We start from the raw sequence: 16,061 nt of genomic DNA on the forward strand, positions 1-16,061 counted from the left end.
TTTTATGGAAGTGTGGCTTTAAAATAATGCAAATATAAACATTAGATTCTCTCTCAATTACGTTTTTAAAGATTTATTCAAAGTGAAGCATAGATAAATTTCAAATTCAAAATTTCAGCCATGAAACCTGTGGCTCCTTAGGCCATCGCAAAGACTGCTCCTAGAATCACCTTTGCCAGAATCATTCTCCCCACTCCCTCTGCTCTCCCATCCTTACTGCTGCTGCTGCTGCTGCTAAGTCACTTCAGTCGTGTCTGACTCTGTGCGACCCCATAGACGGAGGCCCACCCAGCTCCCCCGTCCCTGGGATTCTCCAGGCAAGAACACCGGAGTGGGTTGCCATTTCCTTCTCCAATGCATGAAAGTGAAAATGAAAGTGAAGTCGCTCAGTCGTGTCCGACTCTTAGCGACCCTATGGACTGCAGCCCACCAGGCTCCTCCATCCATGGGATTTTCCAGGCAAGAGTACTGAAGTGGGATGCCATTGCCTTCTCCCTCATCCTTACTAGGACAGCTCATTCTCAGGCTTTAGCCTGAATGTCACTTTCTCTCAAAAGCTATTCCTGACACCCCAGTCCCACCCTAGCACTTGTCACATTTAAATCTCATCTCACCCCCATGGGCTTCTCAGGTAGTGCAGTGGTAAAGAATCTGCCTGCCCGTGCAGGAGACACAGGCAAGGCACGTTTAGTCTCTGGCTCGGGAAGATCCCCAGGAGAAAGAAATAGCAACCCACTCCAGTATTCTTGCCTAGAAAATTCCATGGACAGAGGAGTCTGGCGGGCTACAGTCCATGGGGTCACAAAGAGTCAGACATGACTCACTTGCATGCTTTAACCGACTATGGTTAAGTTTAAGGAGAAACTGGTGACTGTCTTCCCACCATCTCAACCCCACTGCTCACACAGCATCTGCAGTGTTCTTGGTCTTAAACAAGACTTGTTAAATGAGTGAATGAAATGTGCACTCTCTAAACCCTACTTATATTGAGGTAAATTAGCACATCCACTTCAGTGTAGAATTTTCACCTCTAAATGTCTATCACAAAAGATTTTAGTAGAGAAAGAAGTCAAAATTTATGTATAAGAAAGTCCACTGTTTTAAAATATCTTTAAAGATATCTGAAACTGAAACTGTTAGTCTCTCAGTCCTGTCCAACTCTTTGTAACCCCATGGACTGTAGCCCGCCAGACTCTACTGTCCATGCGGTTCTCCAGGCAAGATTACTGGAGTGGGCTGTCATTTCCTTCTCCAGGGGATCTTCCTGACCCGGGTCTCCTGCATTGCAGGCAGATTCTTCACTGTCTGAGCTAAAGAATCTGTAAAGCTATCTATTTACACTTAAAATTTTCGTCAGTGCCTTTGGATACGTAATGGGGAGGGTTCTCTTTCTCCCCATTCCTGACCTTTCCTTCCAGGGAAGATAGCTCAAGTGGTGTGCACCTCTGTTCTCCCCACTCCCCCTTACTGTCTCCATCCTGGAGAAGATGGACTAAAGTATTTGATGAGTGAATGCGGGAAGAATACTAAATCTGTTTAATCCAACTCATCCTTCTTTACTTTGGCAGCTTGCAGTGAGCAGACTTGCTCTGCAGCATCTCAGCATCTGAACATCCTGTGCTTGAGTGGGCAGATACTGCCTAATTACGGGCTTCTTCAACAGGCCCACTGCACCGGCAGATTAAGATCACCCCAGACTCCAGCAGCTCTAAGGATTTTGCTTTGGTTCTCTCTCTCCTCCTTTGTTTTATATCTCGACTTGTTTGGAATCTGAGCAGCAAAGAGGGATGCGATGTATTAGCTGTCCTCAGAGATCCTCTGAACACATCATACCTCACCCCATATACTGGTTTCTTTTTCAGTATCATGAACCTAGGAAATGTGTCTGCTTTGTTTATATGTACATCAGTTCTAAATATTAAACTTTTAATGATAAATAATAAACTCCTTAATCTTTATCAATTATTATCATTTGGTTATCTTTATAACAGGCATGATGATAAAATATTTAATTCAATTCTTATCAGTTGGAATTCAATTTGTAACTTATGGGTAAATGCTTGAGCTTTAATTTCACTTGAAGTTCTATATTTGACTTTTTAGAAGAGGAAAGGGATTATGGAGCAGAGATTTTCCTCTGGGGGAAAAAAAAAATTTTGTATTTGCAATTCCATCAAAGATTAGAAATTAAATTTCATTCACTTTACTTTAAATTCCTTCCTTATCAGTCATTCCTCTCACCCTCCCCTCTTGTGCTTCATCACTGAGTTTTCTTTAATAACCACTGGGCGGAAATGAATCATTGACTCAACAGCAGCTGAGGTGCTTGTACTCTGCTTGTCCCCTTCTTTTTATATTTCATAAAGTGCACTGGGTATTATTTTTTTTAACTCATCACTGTAAAATTTTTCTTAAAGGAACTAGTAAAAGTACCATCTTATTCCATTTTCTGGAATTCCCCGAAATATCTTTTGACAGGTACATGAACAAAACATGTATAAGAAAAAAATGAAAGTCTGGAGCCTCTCCATTTAACTCTAAATAGCATACAGTCTCTTCAAGGGCCACTACTTACTCACTCAAATTAGATCATTACTCATAGGATGAGCAAGCCCATGACAAACATCACAAACTCCTTGTTGGCCAGAGATTAGTCCTTAGCTTGGGTACACAATGGTGCTGTAATCCATGACAGACATCTAAAAACAGGCAAATATACCAATAACAGAAAGAAAGGGGGGGGGGAGGAGAGGGGAGAGAGAGACGGGGGCGGAAGGAAGGAAGGAACTGTTGCCCTGTAATTTCCTAAAATCCATCAACATGTATAAACCAAACTATATGCTCTCACAGTTAGCAATTTTCTGTAGGATTATTTAAAGATCAAAATCTCTGAAATAGTGTTGACAGATTATCATCAGGCAAGAGATCCCCCAAATGCTTTCCAACATGTACATTTTTTTATTTTATGGATTATTTGGGGGGTGTTACCAGGAAATAAACTGCTGCCTGTAAAAAAACAAGTACATAAATTCTAGTATCTCAGCAAGTAACTGGCCCTGATTTCGCATTTCAGTCTCTTTAATAAAAGTTTTGGATTGCTTTAAGACTGAATTTTGGATTTTCTATTTCACCCCTCCCACATTACTTAGATGTACGTACCATAAGAAAAGTAACTCAAAGAAATTTATACCCTACGAATATAAAAGTTGTATGGCATGTATGCTCAGTCATATCTGACCCTTTGCAATTCTGTGGACTATAGTCCACAGATTCCTCTGTCCATGGGATTTTCCAGGCAAGAATACTGCTGCGGTTTGCCATTTCCTACTCGAGGGGATCATTCAGACCCAGAGACTGAACCTGCATTTCCTGTGTCTCCTGCATTGGCAGGCAGATTCTTTACCACTGAGCCACCTGGGAAGCTCCCAGGTATAAAAGATGTATTATTAAATATTAACTAAATCAGTAATACTTTTTATCAATGACACTTACCTTTTCTTGGTTCCTTAAAAATAAATAGTTTTTATTGCATGTACATTTTGGTTCTGCTAAGATGAAGCAAAACATTGTACAGAAAAATATTTTGAGAGTTTGTGACGCCTCAAAAGGAATGGTTTTATGTGAATGGAAGAGATGGGACTGACTCCTATCAGAAAAAGAAAAAGCCTTGGATTGCTGTCACCCTCCTCATGGTCACCAGCTACTGAAGCACTGATGTCCCTTTGCTGCCCACCTTAGTTTAACACTCTTCATGGTTTTTCCAATTTTAACATAATTCTTTAATGCTTGTATCTTTCTTTGGAAACCTACATGAAGAAAATGACCTCTCATAGTGAAATCTAAGGACCTTCAAAATATTGTAATTGATGTGAGAGTTAATCGGATAGAATTATGTACTTAAAAGTGAATAGCTAATAGCTCTCTTAAACAGATGTCCATACCTCCAGACTAGTTCATTTAACCCCTGTTCTTGATCTTTCCTTCCAGGGGAGGCAGCTCAACTGATGTGCACTTCTGCTCTCCCCACCTCCCTTACTCTCTCCAGCCCTGGAGGTGATGGACTAAAGCATATGATGAGTGAACGTGGGAAGAATACTGAGGTTGCTTGACTCAGCCCACCCTTCTTTATGGAGGGAGCCTGCGGTGACCAGACTTCCTCTGCAGTTATCTCCAGGGTTAGGAGCACCCTGTGCCTAGACACCATCCCCGTTATGTCAAAGCCCAAATCTAATCTGATCACTAACCTGCTTAAAATCTTCCAAAGTCTCATTACAATTTTAAGGAAAATTCCAGTGTCCTTTTAGCACAGAATACAAGGCCAATCACAAATCAACCCCTCTCCACTTTCAGTCTACTCTCCCGCATCTTCCACAAATGCACCCATCCAGCCAGCCACAGAAAACATGACCCGTCCTTTTACATTTTTAAAATTCCTGATCACATGAAACATAGCTAGTCTTCCACAACTACTGGTTACACTTGTCATGTCTTTTGCAGCCACTTCAAATTTAATTGTCAAGGGAATTTGTCTATTTCAGCATTTTCCAAGTGGCTTAGAGTGCCATCACCATAATTTTGCTATATCAATATTATTCATCCACTATTATTTACTTGATACCCTTCTTCAATCTACTTTTATTAAAGTTTAAACTTTTAAATTGCATATCATTACCATAAATGGAAATCCAGTAGAAGCTGCTATAAGCAAGTGGCAACTGTAAAAATAAATACAATGGAAACAAGTCACATGAAATTTTATGTAGACTGGGTTGTCTGTCCCCCACCTCCATTCCCCAAAGGAAGATATCACACATAATAGAAGAGTATTAAAGACCAGTACCATAATGAGACTGTCTCTGAGATGTGTTCAGAAGAGTTGGAGAAGGATCAATACTCTCAACATATGACTGCACATTACTTAATAATATTGCATGTACTACTTAATCAGTCCTCTATGTCCAAGGGTATGTGCTCTCAATCTGGTAAACACTGGCTGAGCTTAAATTCAATTACCATGAACAGAGAAATCTGTGGGCTCTGTAACTATAATGCATTGCCTGAATTTGAGTACTCTTGCCTGGAAAATCCCAAGGACGGAGGAGCCTGGTAGGCTCCAGGCCATGGGGTCGCTAAGAGTAGGACATGACTGAGTGGTTTCACTTTCACTTTTCACTTTCATGCATTGGAGAGGGAAATGGCAACCCACTCCAGTGTCCTTGCCTGGAGAATCCCAGGGACAGGGGAGCCTGGTGGGCTGCCATCCATGGGGTCTCACAGAGTTGGACACAACTGAAGCGACTTAGCAGCAGCAGCAGTCAGCACTTTATAAATGTATAGCTAGTTAGTTCAGTAGCTCAGTCGTGTCCGACTCTTTGCAACCCCATGAATCACAGCACGCCAGGCCTCCCTGTCCTTCACCAACTCCTGGAGTTCACTCAGACTCACATTCATCGAGTTGGTGATGCCATCCAGCCATCTCTCCTCCTGCCCCCAATCCCTCCCAGCATCAGAGTCTTTTCCAATGAGTCAATTCTTCACATGAGGTGGCCAAAGTACTGGACTTTCAGCTTTAGCATCATTCCTTCCAAAGAAAACCCAGGGCTGATCTCCTTCAGAATGGATTGGTTGGATCTCCTTGCAGTCCAAGGGACTCTCAAGAGTCTTCTCCAACACCACAGGTCAAAAGCATCAATTCTTCGGTGCTCAGCTTTCTTCACAGTCCAACTCTCACATCCATACATGACCACCGGAAAAATCATAGCCTTGACTAGACAGACCTTTGTTGGCAAAGTAATGTCTTTGCTTTTCAACATGCTATCTAGGTTGGTCATAACTTTTCTTCCAAGGAGTAAGTGTCTTTTAATTTCATGACTGTATCACCACCTGCAGTGATTTTGGAGCCCCAAAAAATAAAGTCTGACACTGTTTCCACTGTTTCCCCATCTATTTCCCATGAAGTGATGGGACCAGATGCATGATCTTCGTTTTCTGAAGGTTGAGCTTTAAGCCAACTTTTTCACTCTCCACTTTAACTTTCATGAAGAGGCTTTTTAGTTCCTCTTCACTTTCTGCCATAAGGGTAGTGTCATCTGCATATCTGAGGCTATTGATATTTCTCCCAGCAATCTTGATTCCAGCTTGTGCTTCTTCCAGCCCCACATTTCTCATGATGTACTCTGCATAGAAGTTAAATAAGCAGGGTGACAATATACAGCCTTGACATACTCCTTTTCCTATTTGGAAACAGTCTGTTGTTCCATGTCCAGTTCTAACTGTTGCTTCCTGACCTGCATACAGGTTTCTCAAGAGGCAGGTCAGGTGGTCTGGTATTCCCATGTCTTTCAGAATTTTCCACAATTCATTGTGATCCACACAGTCAAAGGCTTTGGCACAGTCAATAAAGCAGAAATAGATGTTTTTCAGAATAGATGTTTTTCAACTCTCTTGCTTTTTCGATGATCCAGTGGATGTTGGCAATTTGATCTCTGGTTCCTCTGCCTTTTCTCAAACCAGCTTGAACATCTGGAAGTTCATGGTTCACGTACTGCTGAAGCCTGGCTTGGAGAATTTTGAGCATTACTTTACTAGCGTGTGAGATGAGTGCAATTGTGCGGTAGTTGGAGCATTCTTTGGCATTGCCTTTCTTTGGGATTGGAATGAAAACTGGCCTTTTCTATATATTATAAATGTATAAACCTAAGGTATTAATAGTTACATAACTGCTCTTGGACTCAAACTAAGAATAATGAAAATCCCAGTCTCAAAGCTGTTTGCAGGTTAAGGAAGAAAAGGTTTTGCGATAAAACCTGGAGCAAAAAAGACCCTAAAATATTCATTTATCAAATAAATAGAAAGTAGATCCAACCAGTCCATCTTAAAGGAGATCAGTCCTGGGTGTTCATTGGAAGGACTGATGCTGAAGCTGAAACTCCTATACTTTGGCCACCTGATGTGAAGTATTGACTCTTTTGAAAAGACCCTGTTACTGGGAAAGATTGAAGGCAGGAGGAGAAGGGGATGACAAAGGATGAGATGGTTGGATGGCATCACCAACTCAATGGACAAGAGTTTGAGCAAACTCTGGGAGATGGTGAAGGACAGGGAAGCCTGGCATGCTGCAGTCCATGGGGTCACAAAGAGTTGGACACAAATAAGCGACTGAATAACAACGGTTTTAGATTTCATGAGTCCAAAATCAAGTGGGTGGTTTCTTCCAAACTTGTACTTGTCTGTAATTATCTCTAAAATTCAATTCTATTGAGATGACTTCAAGTCAGAAACTATGAATTCTCATTCATACTATATGCAATGCAAGACTAAAAAACAAAATTTATCTTGAATTTAACATATAAAAGCTATAAATGCAGCCATAAAAATAAAAAGATTATTTCCCCATAATTTTGAGGAAAAAATTTTTACATGCTTTGGAAATGTAAGTGAAAAAAATATGGTCCAAAAATGCAGGGTATAGTCTTTGTTTTGTCACACTGGCTGTGTGACCTTTATGTGTGTGGACTTTAGTTTCCTTTTTAAGAAAATAAAAAGATTGTGTGAAATGAACTCAAAAGTTCTGCAATTATACTGGCTTTGTGCTCTTATTTCACTTCTTACTTCTTACTGTTTCTGCAGATTAATTACTTTGTACACAAGTTTTATTTTTTTCAGCAAGTGTTTATGAAGTGGCCACTCCATTTCAGGCAAATTGCTGGACATTAGAATATAGACATAGAGAAAAACATGGTTCTTATTCACATAAACCTTGCAGTTTAGTGGGCAAGAAAGGCATTCAACAAATAAGCCAAAGCATTATACTTGATGATGATCTTGAAGAGGAAAAAACCTCACCAGGCTCTGTGGGATATAATACTGCTGCTGCTAAATTGCTTCAGTCACGTTCAACTCTGTGCAACCCTATACTGCAGCCTGCCAGGCTCCTCTGTCCATGGGATTCTCCAGGCAAGAGTACACCAGTGGGTTGCCATGCCCTCCTCCAGAGGATCTTCCCAACCCAGGGATTGAACCCAGGTCTCCTACATTGTAGGCAGATTCTTTACCACTGAGCCACCAGGTAAGCCCTCGGGTTATAACAGGTGAACTAATTTAGATGGACAGCATAAGGGAGGCCACAATGGAGAGGTGACATTTAAAGTGAGGAGTAGGAGGCAGCACCTCCCAGCCTTTCGGGAGTATAGTGCAAAATGAAGAACAGCCCTGAGAGGGGCAGACATGGAAAAGTTCAAGGAACCGAAAGAGAAACGAGGCAAAGGCAGAGCACATAAAGGCATGTGGGCATGAATGACAGGGTCTCCTCTGAACTATCAAGAATGCCAGCTTTTATCATGAGTGTATGGAGCTCACTAGGCAGGGACACTGGCCCTGATGTTCAAATCCGAGCCCTACCACTTACTAGCTGAGTGACCTTGGGCAGTTTCCTCATTTAGAGTTATTGGTAGGATTAGATCAATGTAAATCAATGTGATCAATGTAAAAAGAGTATATAAAACAGTGCCCAGTGGTGATAAGCTCTTGGCTATGTATGTTGTTATTATTAGCATCATCTTTCAGGCTTCAGAAAAGCTCAGAGGAAGGAGAACTGCACTCCAGGAGCTGAGACCTGGGCTCTAGAGCATCTCTTCCCATACAGGCTGTTTCCACCATAAAATGAGGAAACTAAAAGGAATTGAGATAACCCCTAATTGTAATAAAGAAACAAAAAGGTAGCTTCAAGTGAAGAGAAAAAAAAAATCTGATTTTTGAAATTAAATGGATGTTCTAATAGGGAAAAAAGATTTAAGAATTTTTGATTTGTATAATTTTAGTTCTAGAAGATGAAAATGACATCCCACTCAAGTATCCTTCAAAATTTATTGACTGTACCATCATTTCTGGTTCCTTTTCACCAATGGTGAATCTTTCAGAATCTCTGTAATCACCTAGGGGCTTCCCAGGTGGCACTAATGGTAAAGAATCCACCGGCCAATGCAGGAGACGCAGGTTCAATCCCTGGTCAGGAAGATCCCCTAGAGAAGGGAATGGCAACCCACTCCAGTATTCTCGAAGAGGAAAAGTTAAAATTTTACATAACCTCCTGCTCCTTCTGCCTCTGTAACTCAGCTTGCTCCTTGCAAAGTCTGGATCACATAGGTAACATAGTCTCAGAAAGTGGGAACTTACAATACTAGGAACTGGAGCTTATCTCACACACCCTTGTCCTGCTGTTTGCAAAAGCCCAGCCCCTGTAAACCTGCTTAATCATGCCTGTCTGTGTAAAGGTCAGGCATTCCCCTCCCCATCTTGACTGCTGTTCCCCCCACGCTCGCAAAACCCCTTAGCTTAAATCAGCCTATTAACAGCTAGTGTTGCCCATTATAGTCTGTCCATAAAAACTCTGTAACCCCTTTGTTCAGGGCTCAGAGCTTACAGTGTTAACTCCTGCTGGCATAATAAACATGAGTTCTCCAACTCTCCGAGTGTGGTGCTTGGTTTCTTGATTACTGGTTTCTGTAATATTCTCACCTGTAAAATCCCATGGACAGAGGGGCCTGGTGGGCTACAGTCCATGGGGTCACAGAGTCAAATATGACTGAACGACTTTAACTCCCTCAGTCATTATCACCTAACTTAACTGTTTCGCATTGCAATCTAGAAAACTCAGCATATAAACTTCTCATCCACATTGGTGATGTGAGTAAGGTGGCTTAGTGAGTAAAGAACCTGCCTGTCAATGCAAGAGATGTAAGAGATGCAGGTTTAATCCCCGGGTTGGGAAGATCCCCTGAAGGACGGCATGGCAACCCACTCCAGTATTCTTGCCTGGAGAATCCCCATGGACAGAAGGGCCTGGAAGGCTACAGTTCATAGGGTCACGAAGAGTCGGACACAACTGAGCAACTGACATACACAAAATCTGTAAACAAACGACAGACCTTCAGATAAAAATCAACTGTACTATATACTTGAAATATTACAAGCAGATAAGGTCCCATGCAATATCACTGCCAACTCTAGTCTTTTTCTTAGTACCTATTAGAGGCTACACATCAGTGTGGAATTCTCTTAACTCCTTTTGGAAAATATGTCAAATAAAAGCTTTAGGCAATGCTTTATAATAAATCATACTCCCATATTTCCCTCTCGATAATTCCTGTTCTCTTGCTATTCCCTCTTGACCTCTCCTCCTGACCTATTACCAGGTGATCAGAACATTATAAAATAATGGCTGAAAAAAGGGAAGAGTGTAAGGACCTCCCAACTGCTTGAACCTGCAAAAGTTCATAGATATTTTGAAGTCCCAGAATTTTTCCTATGTGCTAGAAGATTAAAGGGAGCTTTCTTCGTGGATCTTCATGGATCTCAGTGTCAGCCAGGAATAAGGATCCAGGAATAAGGAATAAGGATTCCCAACCCAGAGTTTCTCAACAGCTATTATATAACATGAGGTTTCCTAAACTTTTATAAACAAAGTGACCAACATATTTTCTCTGGATTTTAGCACCAGTTTAATTATGCATCTTGTTTTTCTTTTTTTTTAAACTATACAGGCTTTTAAACTTACCCCGATAGCGGCTAATATTGGGGCTTGGTAAATCCACTTGATGTCTCCAGCACTAAGTTCCCAGCATCTGAGACATGAAAAAGAACTTCCATGAATAGACTGGCAAAGCAAATAAGCGATAAAAATTAAGTACCATTTTAAGTTTTACCAAAAACTCCATACCCAGGATTTTGATTAAGAAACAAGCAGACCAAAAAAAAAAAAAAAGGCTCCTAAAACTCCCAGTGGGGAAAAATGTAGTGAGTCCTGCTTTCTATACTATTAGCTACCCTTTGGGGATAAGTATTATAAATAGTGGTGTATTATTTTTATAACAAGAGTCAAAACTATGCTTCCAGAGCCACAAAAAAATTAGTCTTCTAAATGTGGTACCATTGATTCTTTACTTTTGTTATCACTGGAATGAGCCATTTTTTAACAGTTGACCAAGAAAGTCCTCCCATTTTCAGAATTTACTTCATTGGCTGTAAGACACTGACATTAATACATTCTTATCCATAGACATGCAACATAAAACTAACAATAATGCAAATGATCCTTGTTAATAGGAATGGAGAAGAAAACTGAATACAAATGATTTTTATCCCTAGAAAGGAAAATTAGCTGTTTGGTGAAATGTAAGTGACTAGTGATCTGTGAATATTGACCAGTTTTTACATTTATTTGTAAAATCATTTCAGCATTCACAGTACTAAATATAAACATGCGATTCTTTTATTTCTCCTTTGAACCAGTTACAATAGCTTACTGGTTACTAAGCTAAGCTTATTGGTTAGCTTACTAATCAGTGAGTCAAAAAATCTCTGACAGGTAGTCATTTCATATTTGCATAACATCATGACTTTTATCTTCTTTTTTTAAGAGTTTTTTTAATAGCATTAATAAAAATACATTAGTTGTTCGGTCGTGTCTGACTCTTTGCAACCCGGTGGACTGTGTAGATCACCAGGTTCCTCTGTCCATGGAATTCTCCATGCAAGAATACTGGGGTGGGTTGGCATTCCCTTTTCCAAAGATCTTGGATCTTCCTGACCCAGGAGTTGAACCTGGGTCTCCTGCATTGCAAGCAAATTTTTTACCGTCCGAGCCACCAGTATATAATTTATCTATTTGCTATACTTATTTTCTGCTTCCTGCTCGCTCCAACTGGAATTTAAGTTTAGATAGGCAGGGATTGCTGTTGTTTTTGTTTTCTGTTATAAGTGCCTAGAACATACAAAGGATTTAGGTAGCCAATAAACATGTTTTGAATTAACTGAATTCAAAGTAAGTTAAACTTCACCCAGTTTGGTTTGTGGTAAAGGTCTTACACTAGAATAAATGGAACAGAGTTGAGAAAAACTAGTTCCACTTGAAACTTTAACATCACACTTTAAACAGTTTTTAAAATTAAAGATACATAAATAAAAGCCTTCAGTTTCTTTCTCCTTACACCTAGCATTGATTGTAGCATTAGTAAATAAAAGCTTATGAAGAAATTTTAGTGAAATAATGATAATTTTTAAATTCTAGATGATAAACTTATATTAAGAAGTTACTTTTAAATTAATAAACAAATTATGGATAATAAAAAGCTATTTCAACTATTTCTTGAAAGTAAAACATTTTCAGCACACATATAATAACAAAAATTTTATTTTTTTATGTAAGCAATATATTCTCATTTCAAAAATCAACCTATATAAAAAGACAGACATTGAGACATTTCAGTCCTCCCCATCTTGCTGTCTATATCTGACCTTGCCCTTCTGCTTACAGGTTAATATCTTTTATTACTTTATTGTGCATGCTTTCAGTATTTTGTCGTGCATAAACAAACACATACAGATACTATAATCTTATTTTCCCCATCTTACAAAAATGCAATGTACACTCTGTTCTGTAACTTGCCTTTTCCTTTTTATAGCATATCTTTAATTTCTTTCCATGTCAGTACAGAGAGAGCTCAGTAGCCCAGCATTCCATTGGAAGGAGGTACCACAGCTAAATCGACCAAACTCCTACACCAAAGTGTAATTCTGATCCAGCCACACTGAAATCAGCAAAATCAATGGGCTTGAAGACTGAATCAGAATGGACATCAAACATATGTTACTTGTTTACACAAGTAACTTGCGTACATTACTTGTTTACACAGTATTGAACACTGCCCAATATTATCTGCATGCACCTATTTTCCACATTGTTCAGCCAGACAAGAGAAAGACAGTGTTATGGAGTCATGCAAAACGTCTATCACACTGCTCTAAAAAGGCTTCCAACTGTAAGGAAAGTGGCACATATTGTGAAAATATATATTGAACACTGATTCACTAGCTATGAGACTCTTGGATTTCATAAATTCTCTTTTCAGTTTTGACATTTGATAATATCTTTATAGTCCTCTTTCTTTTTGCCACAATGACATTTCATTGTGGTGTCTCCTAACACACTGGAATTCAATTATGCAATTTCAGTGAAGGAGGAAACAGAACAGGCTTTATCTTGAAAGCACGACTCCATCTTGGGCCTGAATGGACTTTGAGCTATATGCGCAGTATCTATGGAAACAACATACCAACTGGAAAACCAGACCCCCCAGATGGAAGAGCCCCAGGGCTCACACCTAGACTCCTCACCTAAAAGAATACCCTAATTATCTGTGTAACCGAATAGAATCATAAATTCTATTGACCACAGGCCTATTGATAATTGTCCACTGTTAACTACTTAGGCCTAAGGCATATGAATCACGGGTTATCTTTGACTGTATCTTTCTTTTCCTTTGTTCAGACTAGTTTCAGGGAATTTGGGGAGGTGGGTTTGGGCACACACACTTAAGGTATATAAGGTTTTCACAAGGACTGGTCAGGGTCCTTGGCTAAGAGGAGACTCTGCCTTGGGCCCGCTGGTGTAATAAATTGCACTCCACTATCTGCATTGTCCTTCTGAGTGAGTTTGTTTCCCGGAATGTGTGGCTACAACATCAGCTCTACAAAAGGCTCGTATCTGGAAGTAGGTCAAATTAGCTACTTCTAAAAACAAGAAAAACTTGACTTTGATCATTTTCAATGTCAAAGTTTTAAATCTGCCCTTTGATAAGAGGCAACTGAGGTTTCGTTTGTTTTTTTTTTTTTTTTAAGAAAATGCTGTTGATTCTTGTTTTTCATTAATTATTCAATGACCCAGCTCACTCTGTGTTTGTGAACATGGCCAAGAAACTACCATCTGTTCAGATTTTTTAAAATAAATTTTAACACCCTAGAAATGCAGGAATAAATGTCAGTAAATATGTAACTCTGAATGGTAAGGCATAAAATACAGTAGTCTTGAATAGTAGAGCATAGACAGGAAAGTAGGTCCTTCTGCAGCCAAGCTGGGAGCAGGAAATGCATTGTTCTGCCAGAGGGACCCAGTATTGAAATACTGTATTGTCTCCAACACTCACACTCTGATAAGAGAAGAGGAAGTGAAGTAACCTCAAAGCCATGCAGATTTCCCAGGAATGATAGAATGTAACATTTCTTGGTCCTTTCCACTGCAAGCCTTAATGTTCCTATTGGCACCTCTTATCTCCTTTGAGTGAGCAGGGAGACAGTCATAAGGTATTTTGCTTTTGTAAGTTAAAAAGAAAGAGAAAATTATTCACTCTTTAAGTCATTTGTCCAATCTAAACTGCAGGAAATTTCGTAAAGGAAATCAACCCTGAATATTCATTGGAAGGATCGATGCTGAAACTGAAGCTCCAATACCTTGGCCACCTACCTGATGCGAAGAGCTGACTCATTGAGAAAGACGCTGATGCTGGGAAAGATTGAAGGCAGGAGTAGAAGGGGACAACAAAGAACTAGATGGTTGGATGGCATCAGCAACTCAATGGACATAAGTTTGAGCTAGCTCTGGGAGACGGTGAAGGACAGAGAAGCCTGGCGTGCTGCAGTCGCAAGGTGTTGGACATGACTGAGTGACCGAACACAACACAAACTACAGGACTCAGTTATCTTACCCTGCGTTAGTCAACACTTCACTAGAACTTTAGAACTGGAAGAAAACTTTTTGTATATTCAATAGTTTAAAGTACCTTCTAAAACTAGGTCTTATCTGCTTATTTCTAAATGTCCAAGATACAGAGAAAATAAGAGTTCTAGCTTTGAAAGTCCAGATAAGAAAAAGATAAATCTCAAGTGTAAGAGACATGAACCAGGACCCCTTCTGGCCTTTGGAGATGCTCCCAGTCTGCTTTCTCCACCTGAACTTTGTGACGTGACACGATACGTAGGTCAGAAGACACTCAAGAAAAGCCAAAAATCTTTTTATCTTAGACAAGCTGAATTTCACGAGAAATCAAATCAGGCAGTTATGAAATTATGCCATGAATGTGGTAACACAGTTTTATTTTCTATGCAAAATAAATGTAAAATGACCTCTTAACCCAGTTATCACACTCAGAGCACTACAGAATTCAAGATTTTAATCTAAGGTAAGGTAGGAGTAAATATGCTATGCAGAGGAGTCATATGATCTAACTTATAGTCAATATTTTTACATTAATTCGTCTGTTTTAGAGCAATATTTAGCATCAGTTGTAGTTTTGCAAGTATCATGTACCTAATGGATTTTTTCTCAAAATAATAAACTCATATTTCCCATTTGTTCAGCAAAAGAATTGAATTATTAATAGCAATATCTAGTTTATAATTTTTGAGAAAAATGCATGATAACTAAGGAAACTACCTGCTACTCCTACTGCTAAGTCGCTTCAGTCATGTCCGACTCTGTGCGACCCCATGGACTGCAGCCTACCAGGCTCCTCCGTCCATGGGATTTTTCAGGCAAGAGTACTGGAGTGGGTTGCCATTGCCTTCTCCTACCTATTTAATTCAATATATAATGCACTATGAATATATTTGCTTTCTTTCCAGGATCAAGGCCTGGAAGAGCTAATGGAATGGGATGAATGGAGTCAAAATGCTCCAGGATATGTATAGGCAATCAGGTCTTATTCTATTCATCTCTCACAAGAGAGGACTGGACCAAACAATGCTTTTGGGTCTACCCTCTCTAAAATTCCAAATCTGAGTGATTTGGTTACATATCTCAGGGTAAAATTAGTTAGCATTATTTAGTACCTCTTTCAGGAGAAGGCAACAGCAACCCACTCCAGTACTCTTGCCTGGAAAATCCCATGGACGGAGGAGCCTGGTAGGCTGCAGTCCACGGAGTCACACAGAGTTGGACATGACTGAAGCGACTTAGCAGTACCTCTTTACTGACTCAACCTCCCTCTCTCCTTCAAGAAATCAAACAGCAAGGCTGCAGGTTTTCTTTGAGATTTCCAATGTTGCTGTGTAAACATAACAATAATGATAACAATGTAGATAGCATTAACCCCCATGTGTGTGTTAAGTCACTTCAGTCATGTCCAACTCTTTGTGGCCCCATGAACTGTACCCTGCCAGGCTCTTCTGTCCATGTGATTTGCCAGGCAAGAATATTGGAGTAGACTGCCATTTCCTTCTCTAGGGGA

General features: G+C 39.9%; 1 protein-coding gene across 1 annotated transcript in view; it reads right to left on the minus strand.

Annotated features, from left to right (window-relative positions):
* Window positions 1-16,061, minus strand: part of PTH2R (parathyroid hormone 2 receptor) — a 95,147-nt gene that overhangs the window by 37,291 nt on the left and 41,795 nt on the right. Inside the window, exon 9 of the mRNA XM_005676449.3 lies at window positions 10,556-10,622. Within this exon, the coding sequence (XP_005676506.3) occupies window positions 10,556-10,622 (67 nt within the window). The remainder of the gene's footprint in view (window positions 1-10,555; window positions 10,623-16,061) is intronic.

The sequence above is a fragment of the Capra hircus genome, chromosome 2 (genome assembly GCF_001704415.2).
Source record: "Capra hircus breed San Clemente chromosome 2, ASM170441v1, whole genome shotgun sequence".
Classification (NCBI taxonomy): domain Eukaryota; kingdom Metazoa; phylum Chordata; class Mammalia; order Artiodactyla; family Bovidae; genus Capra; species Capra hircus.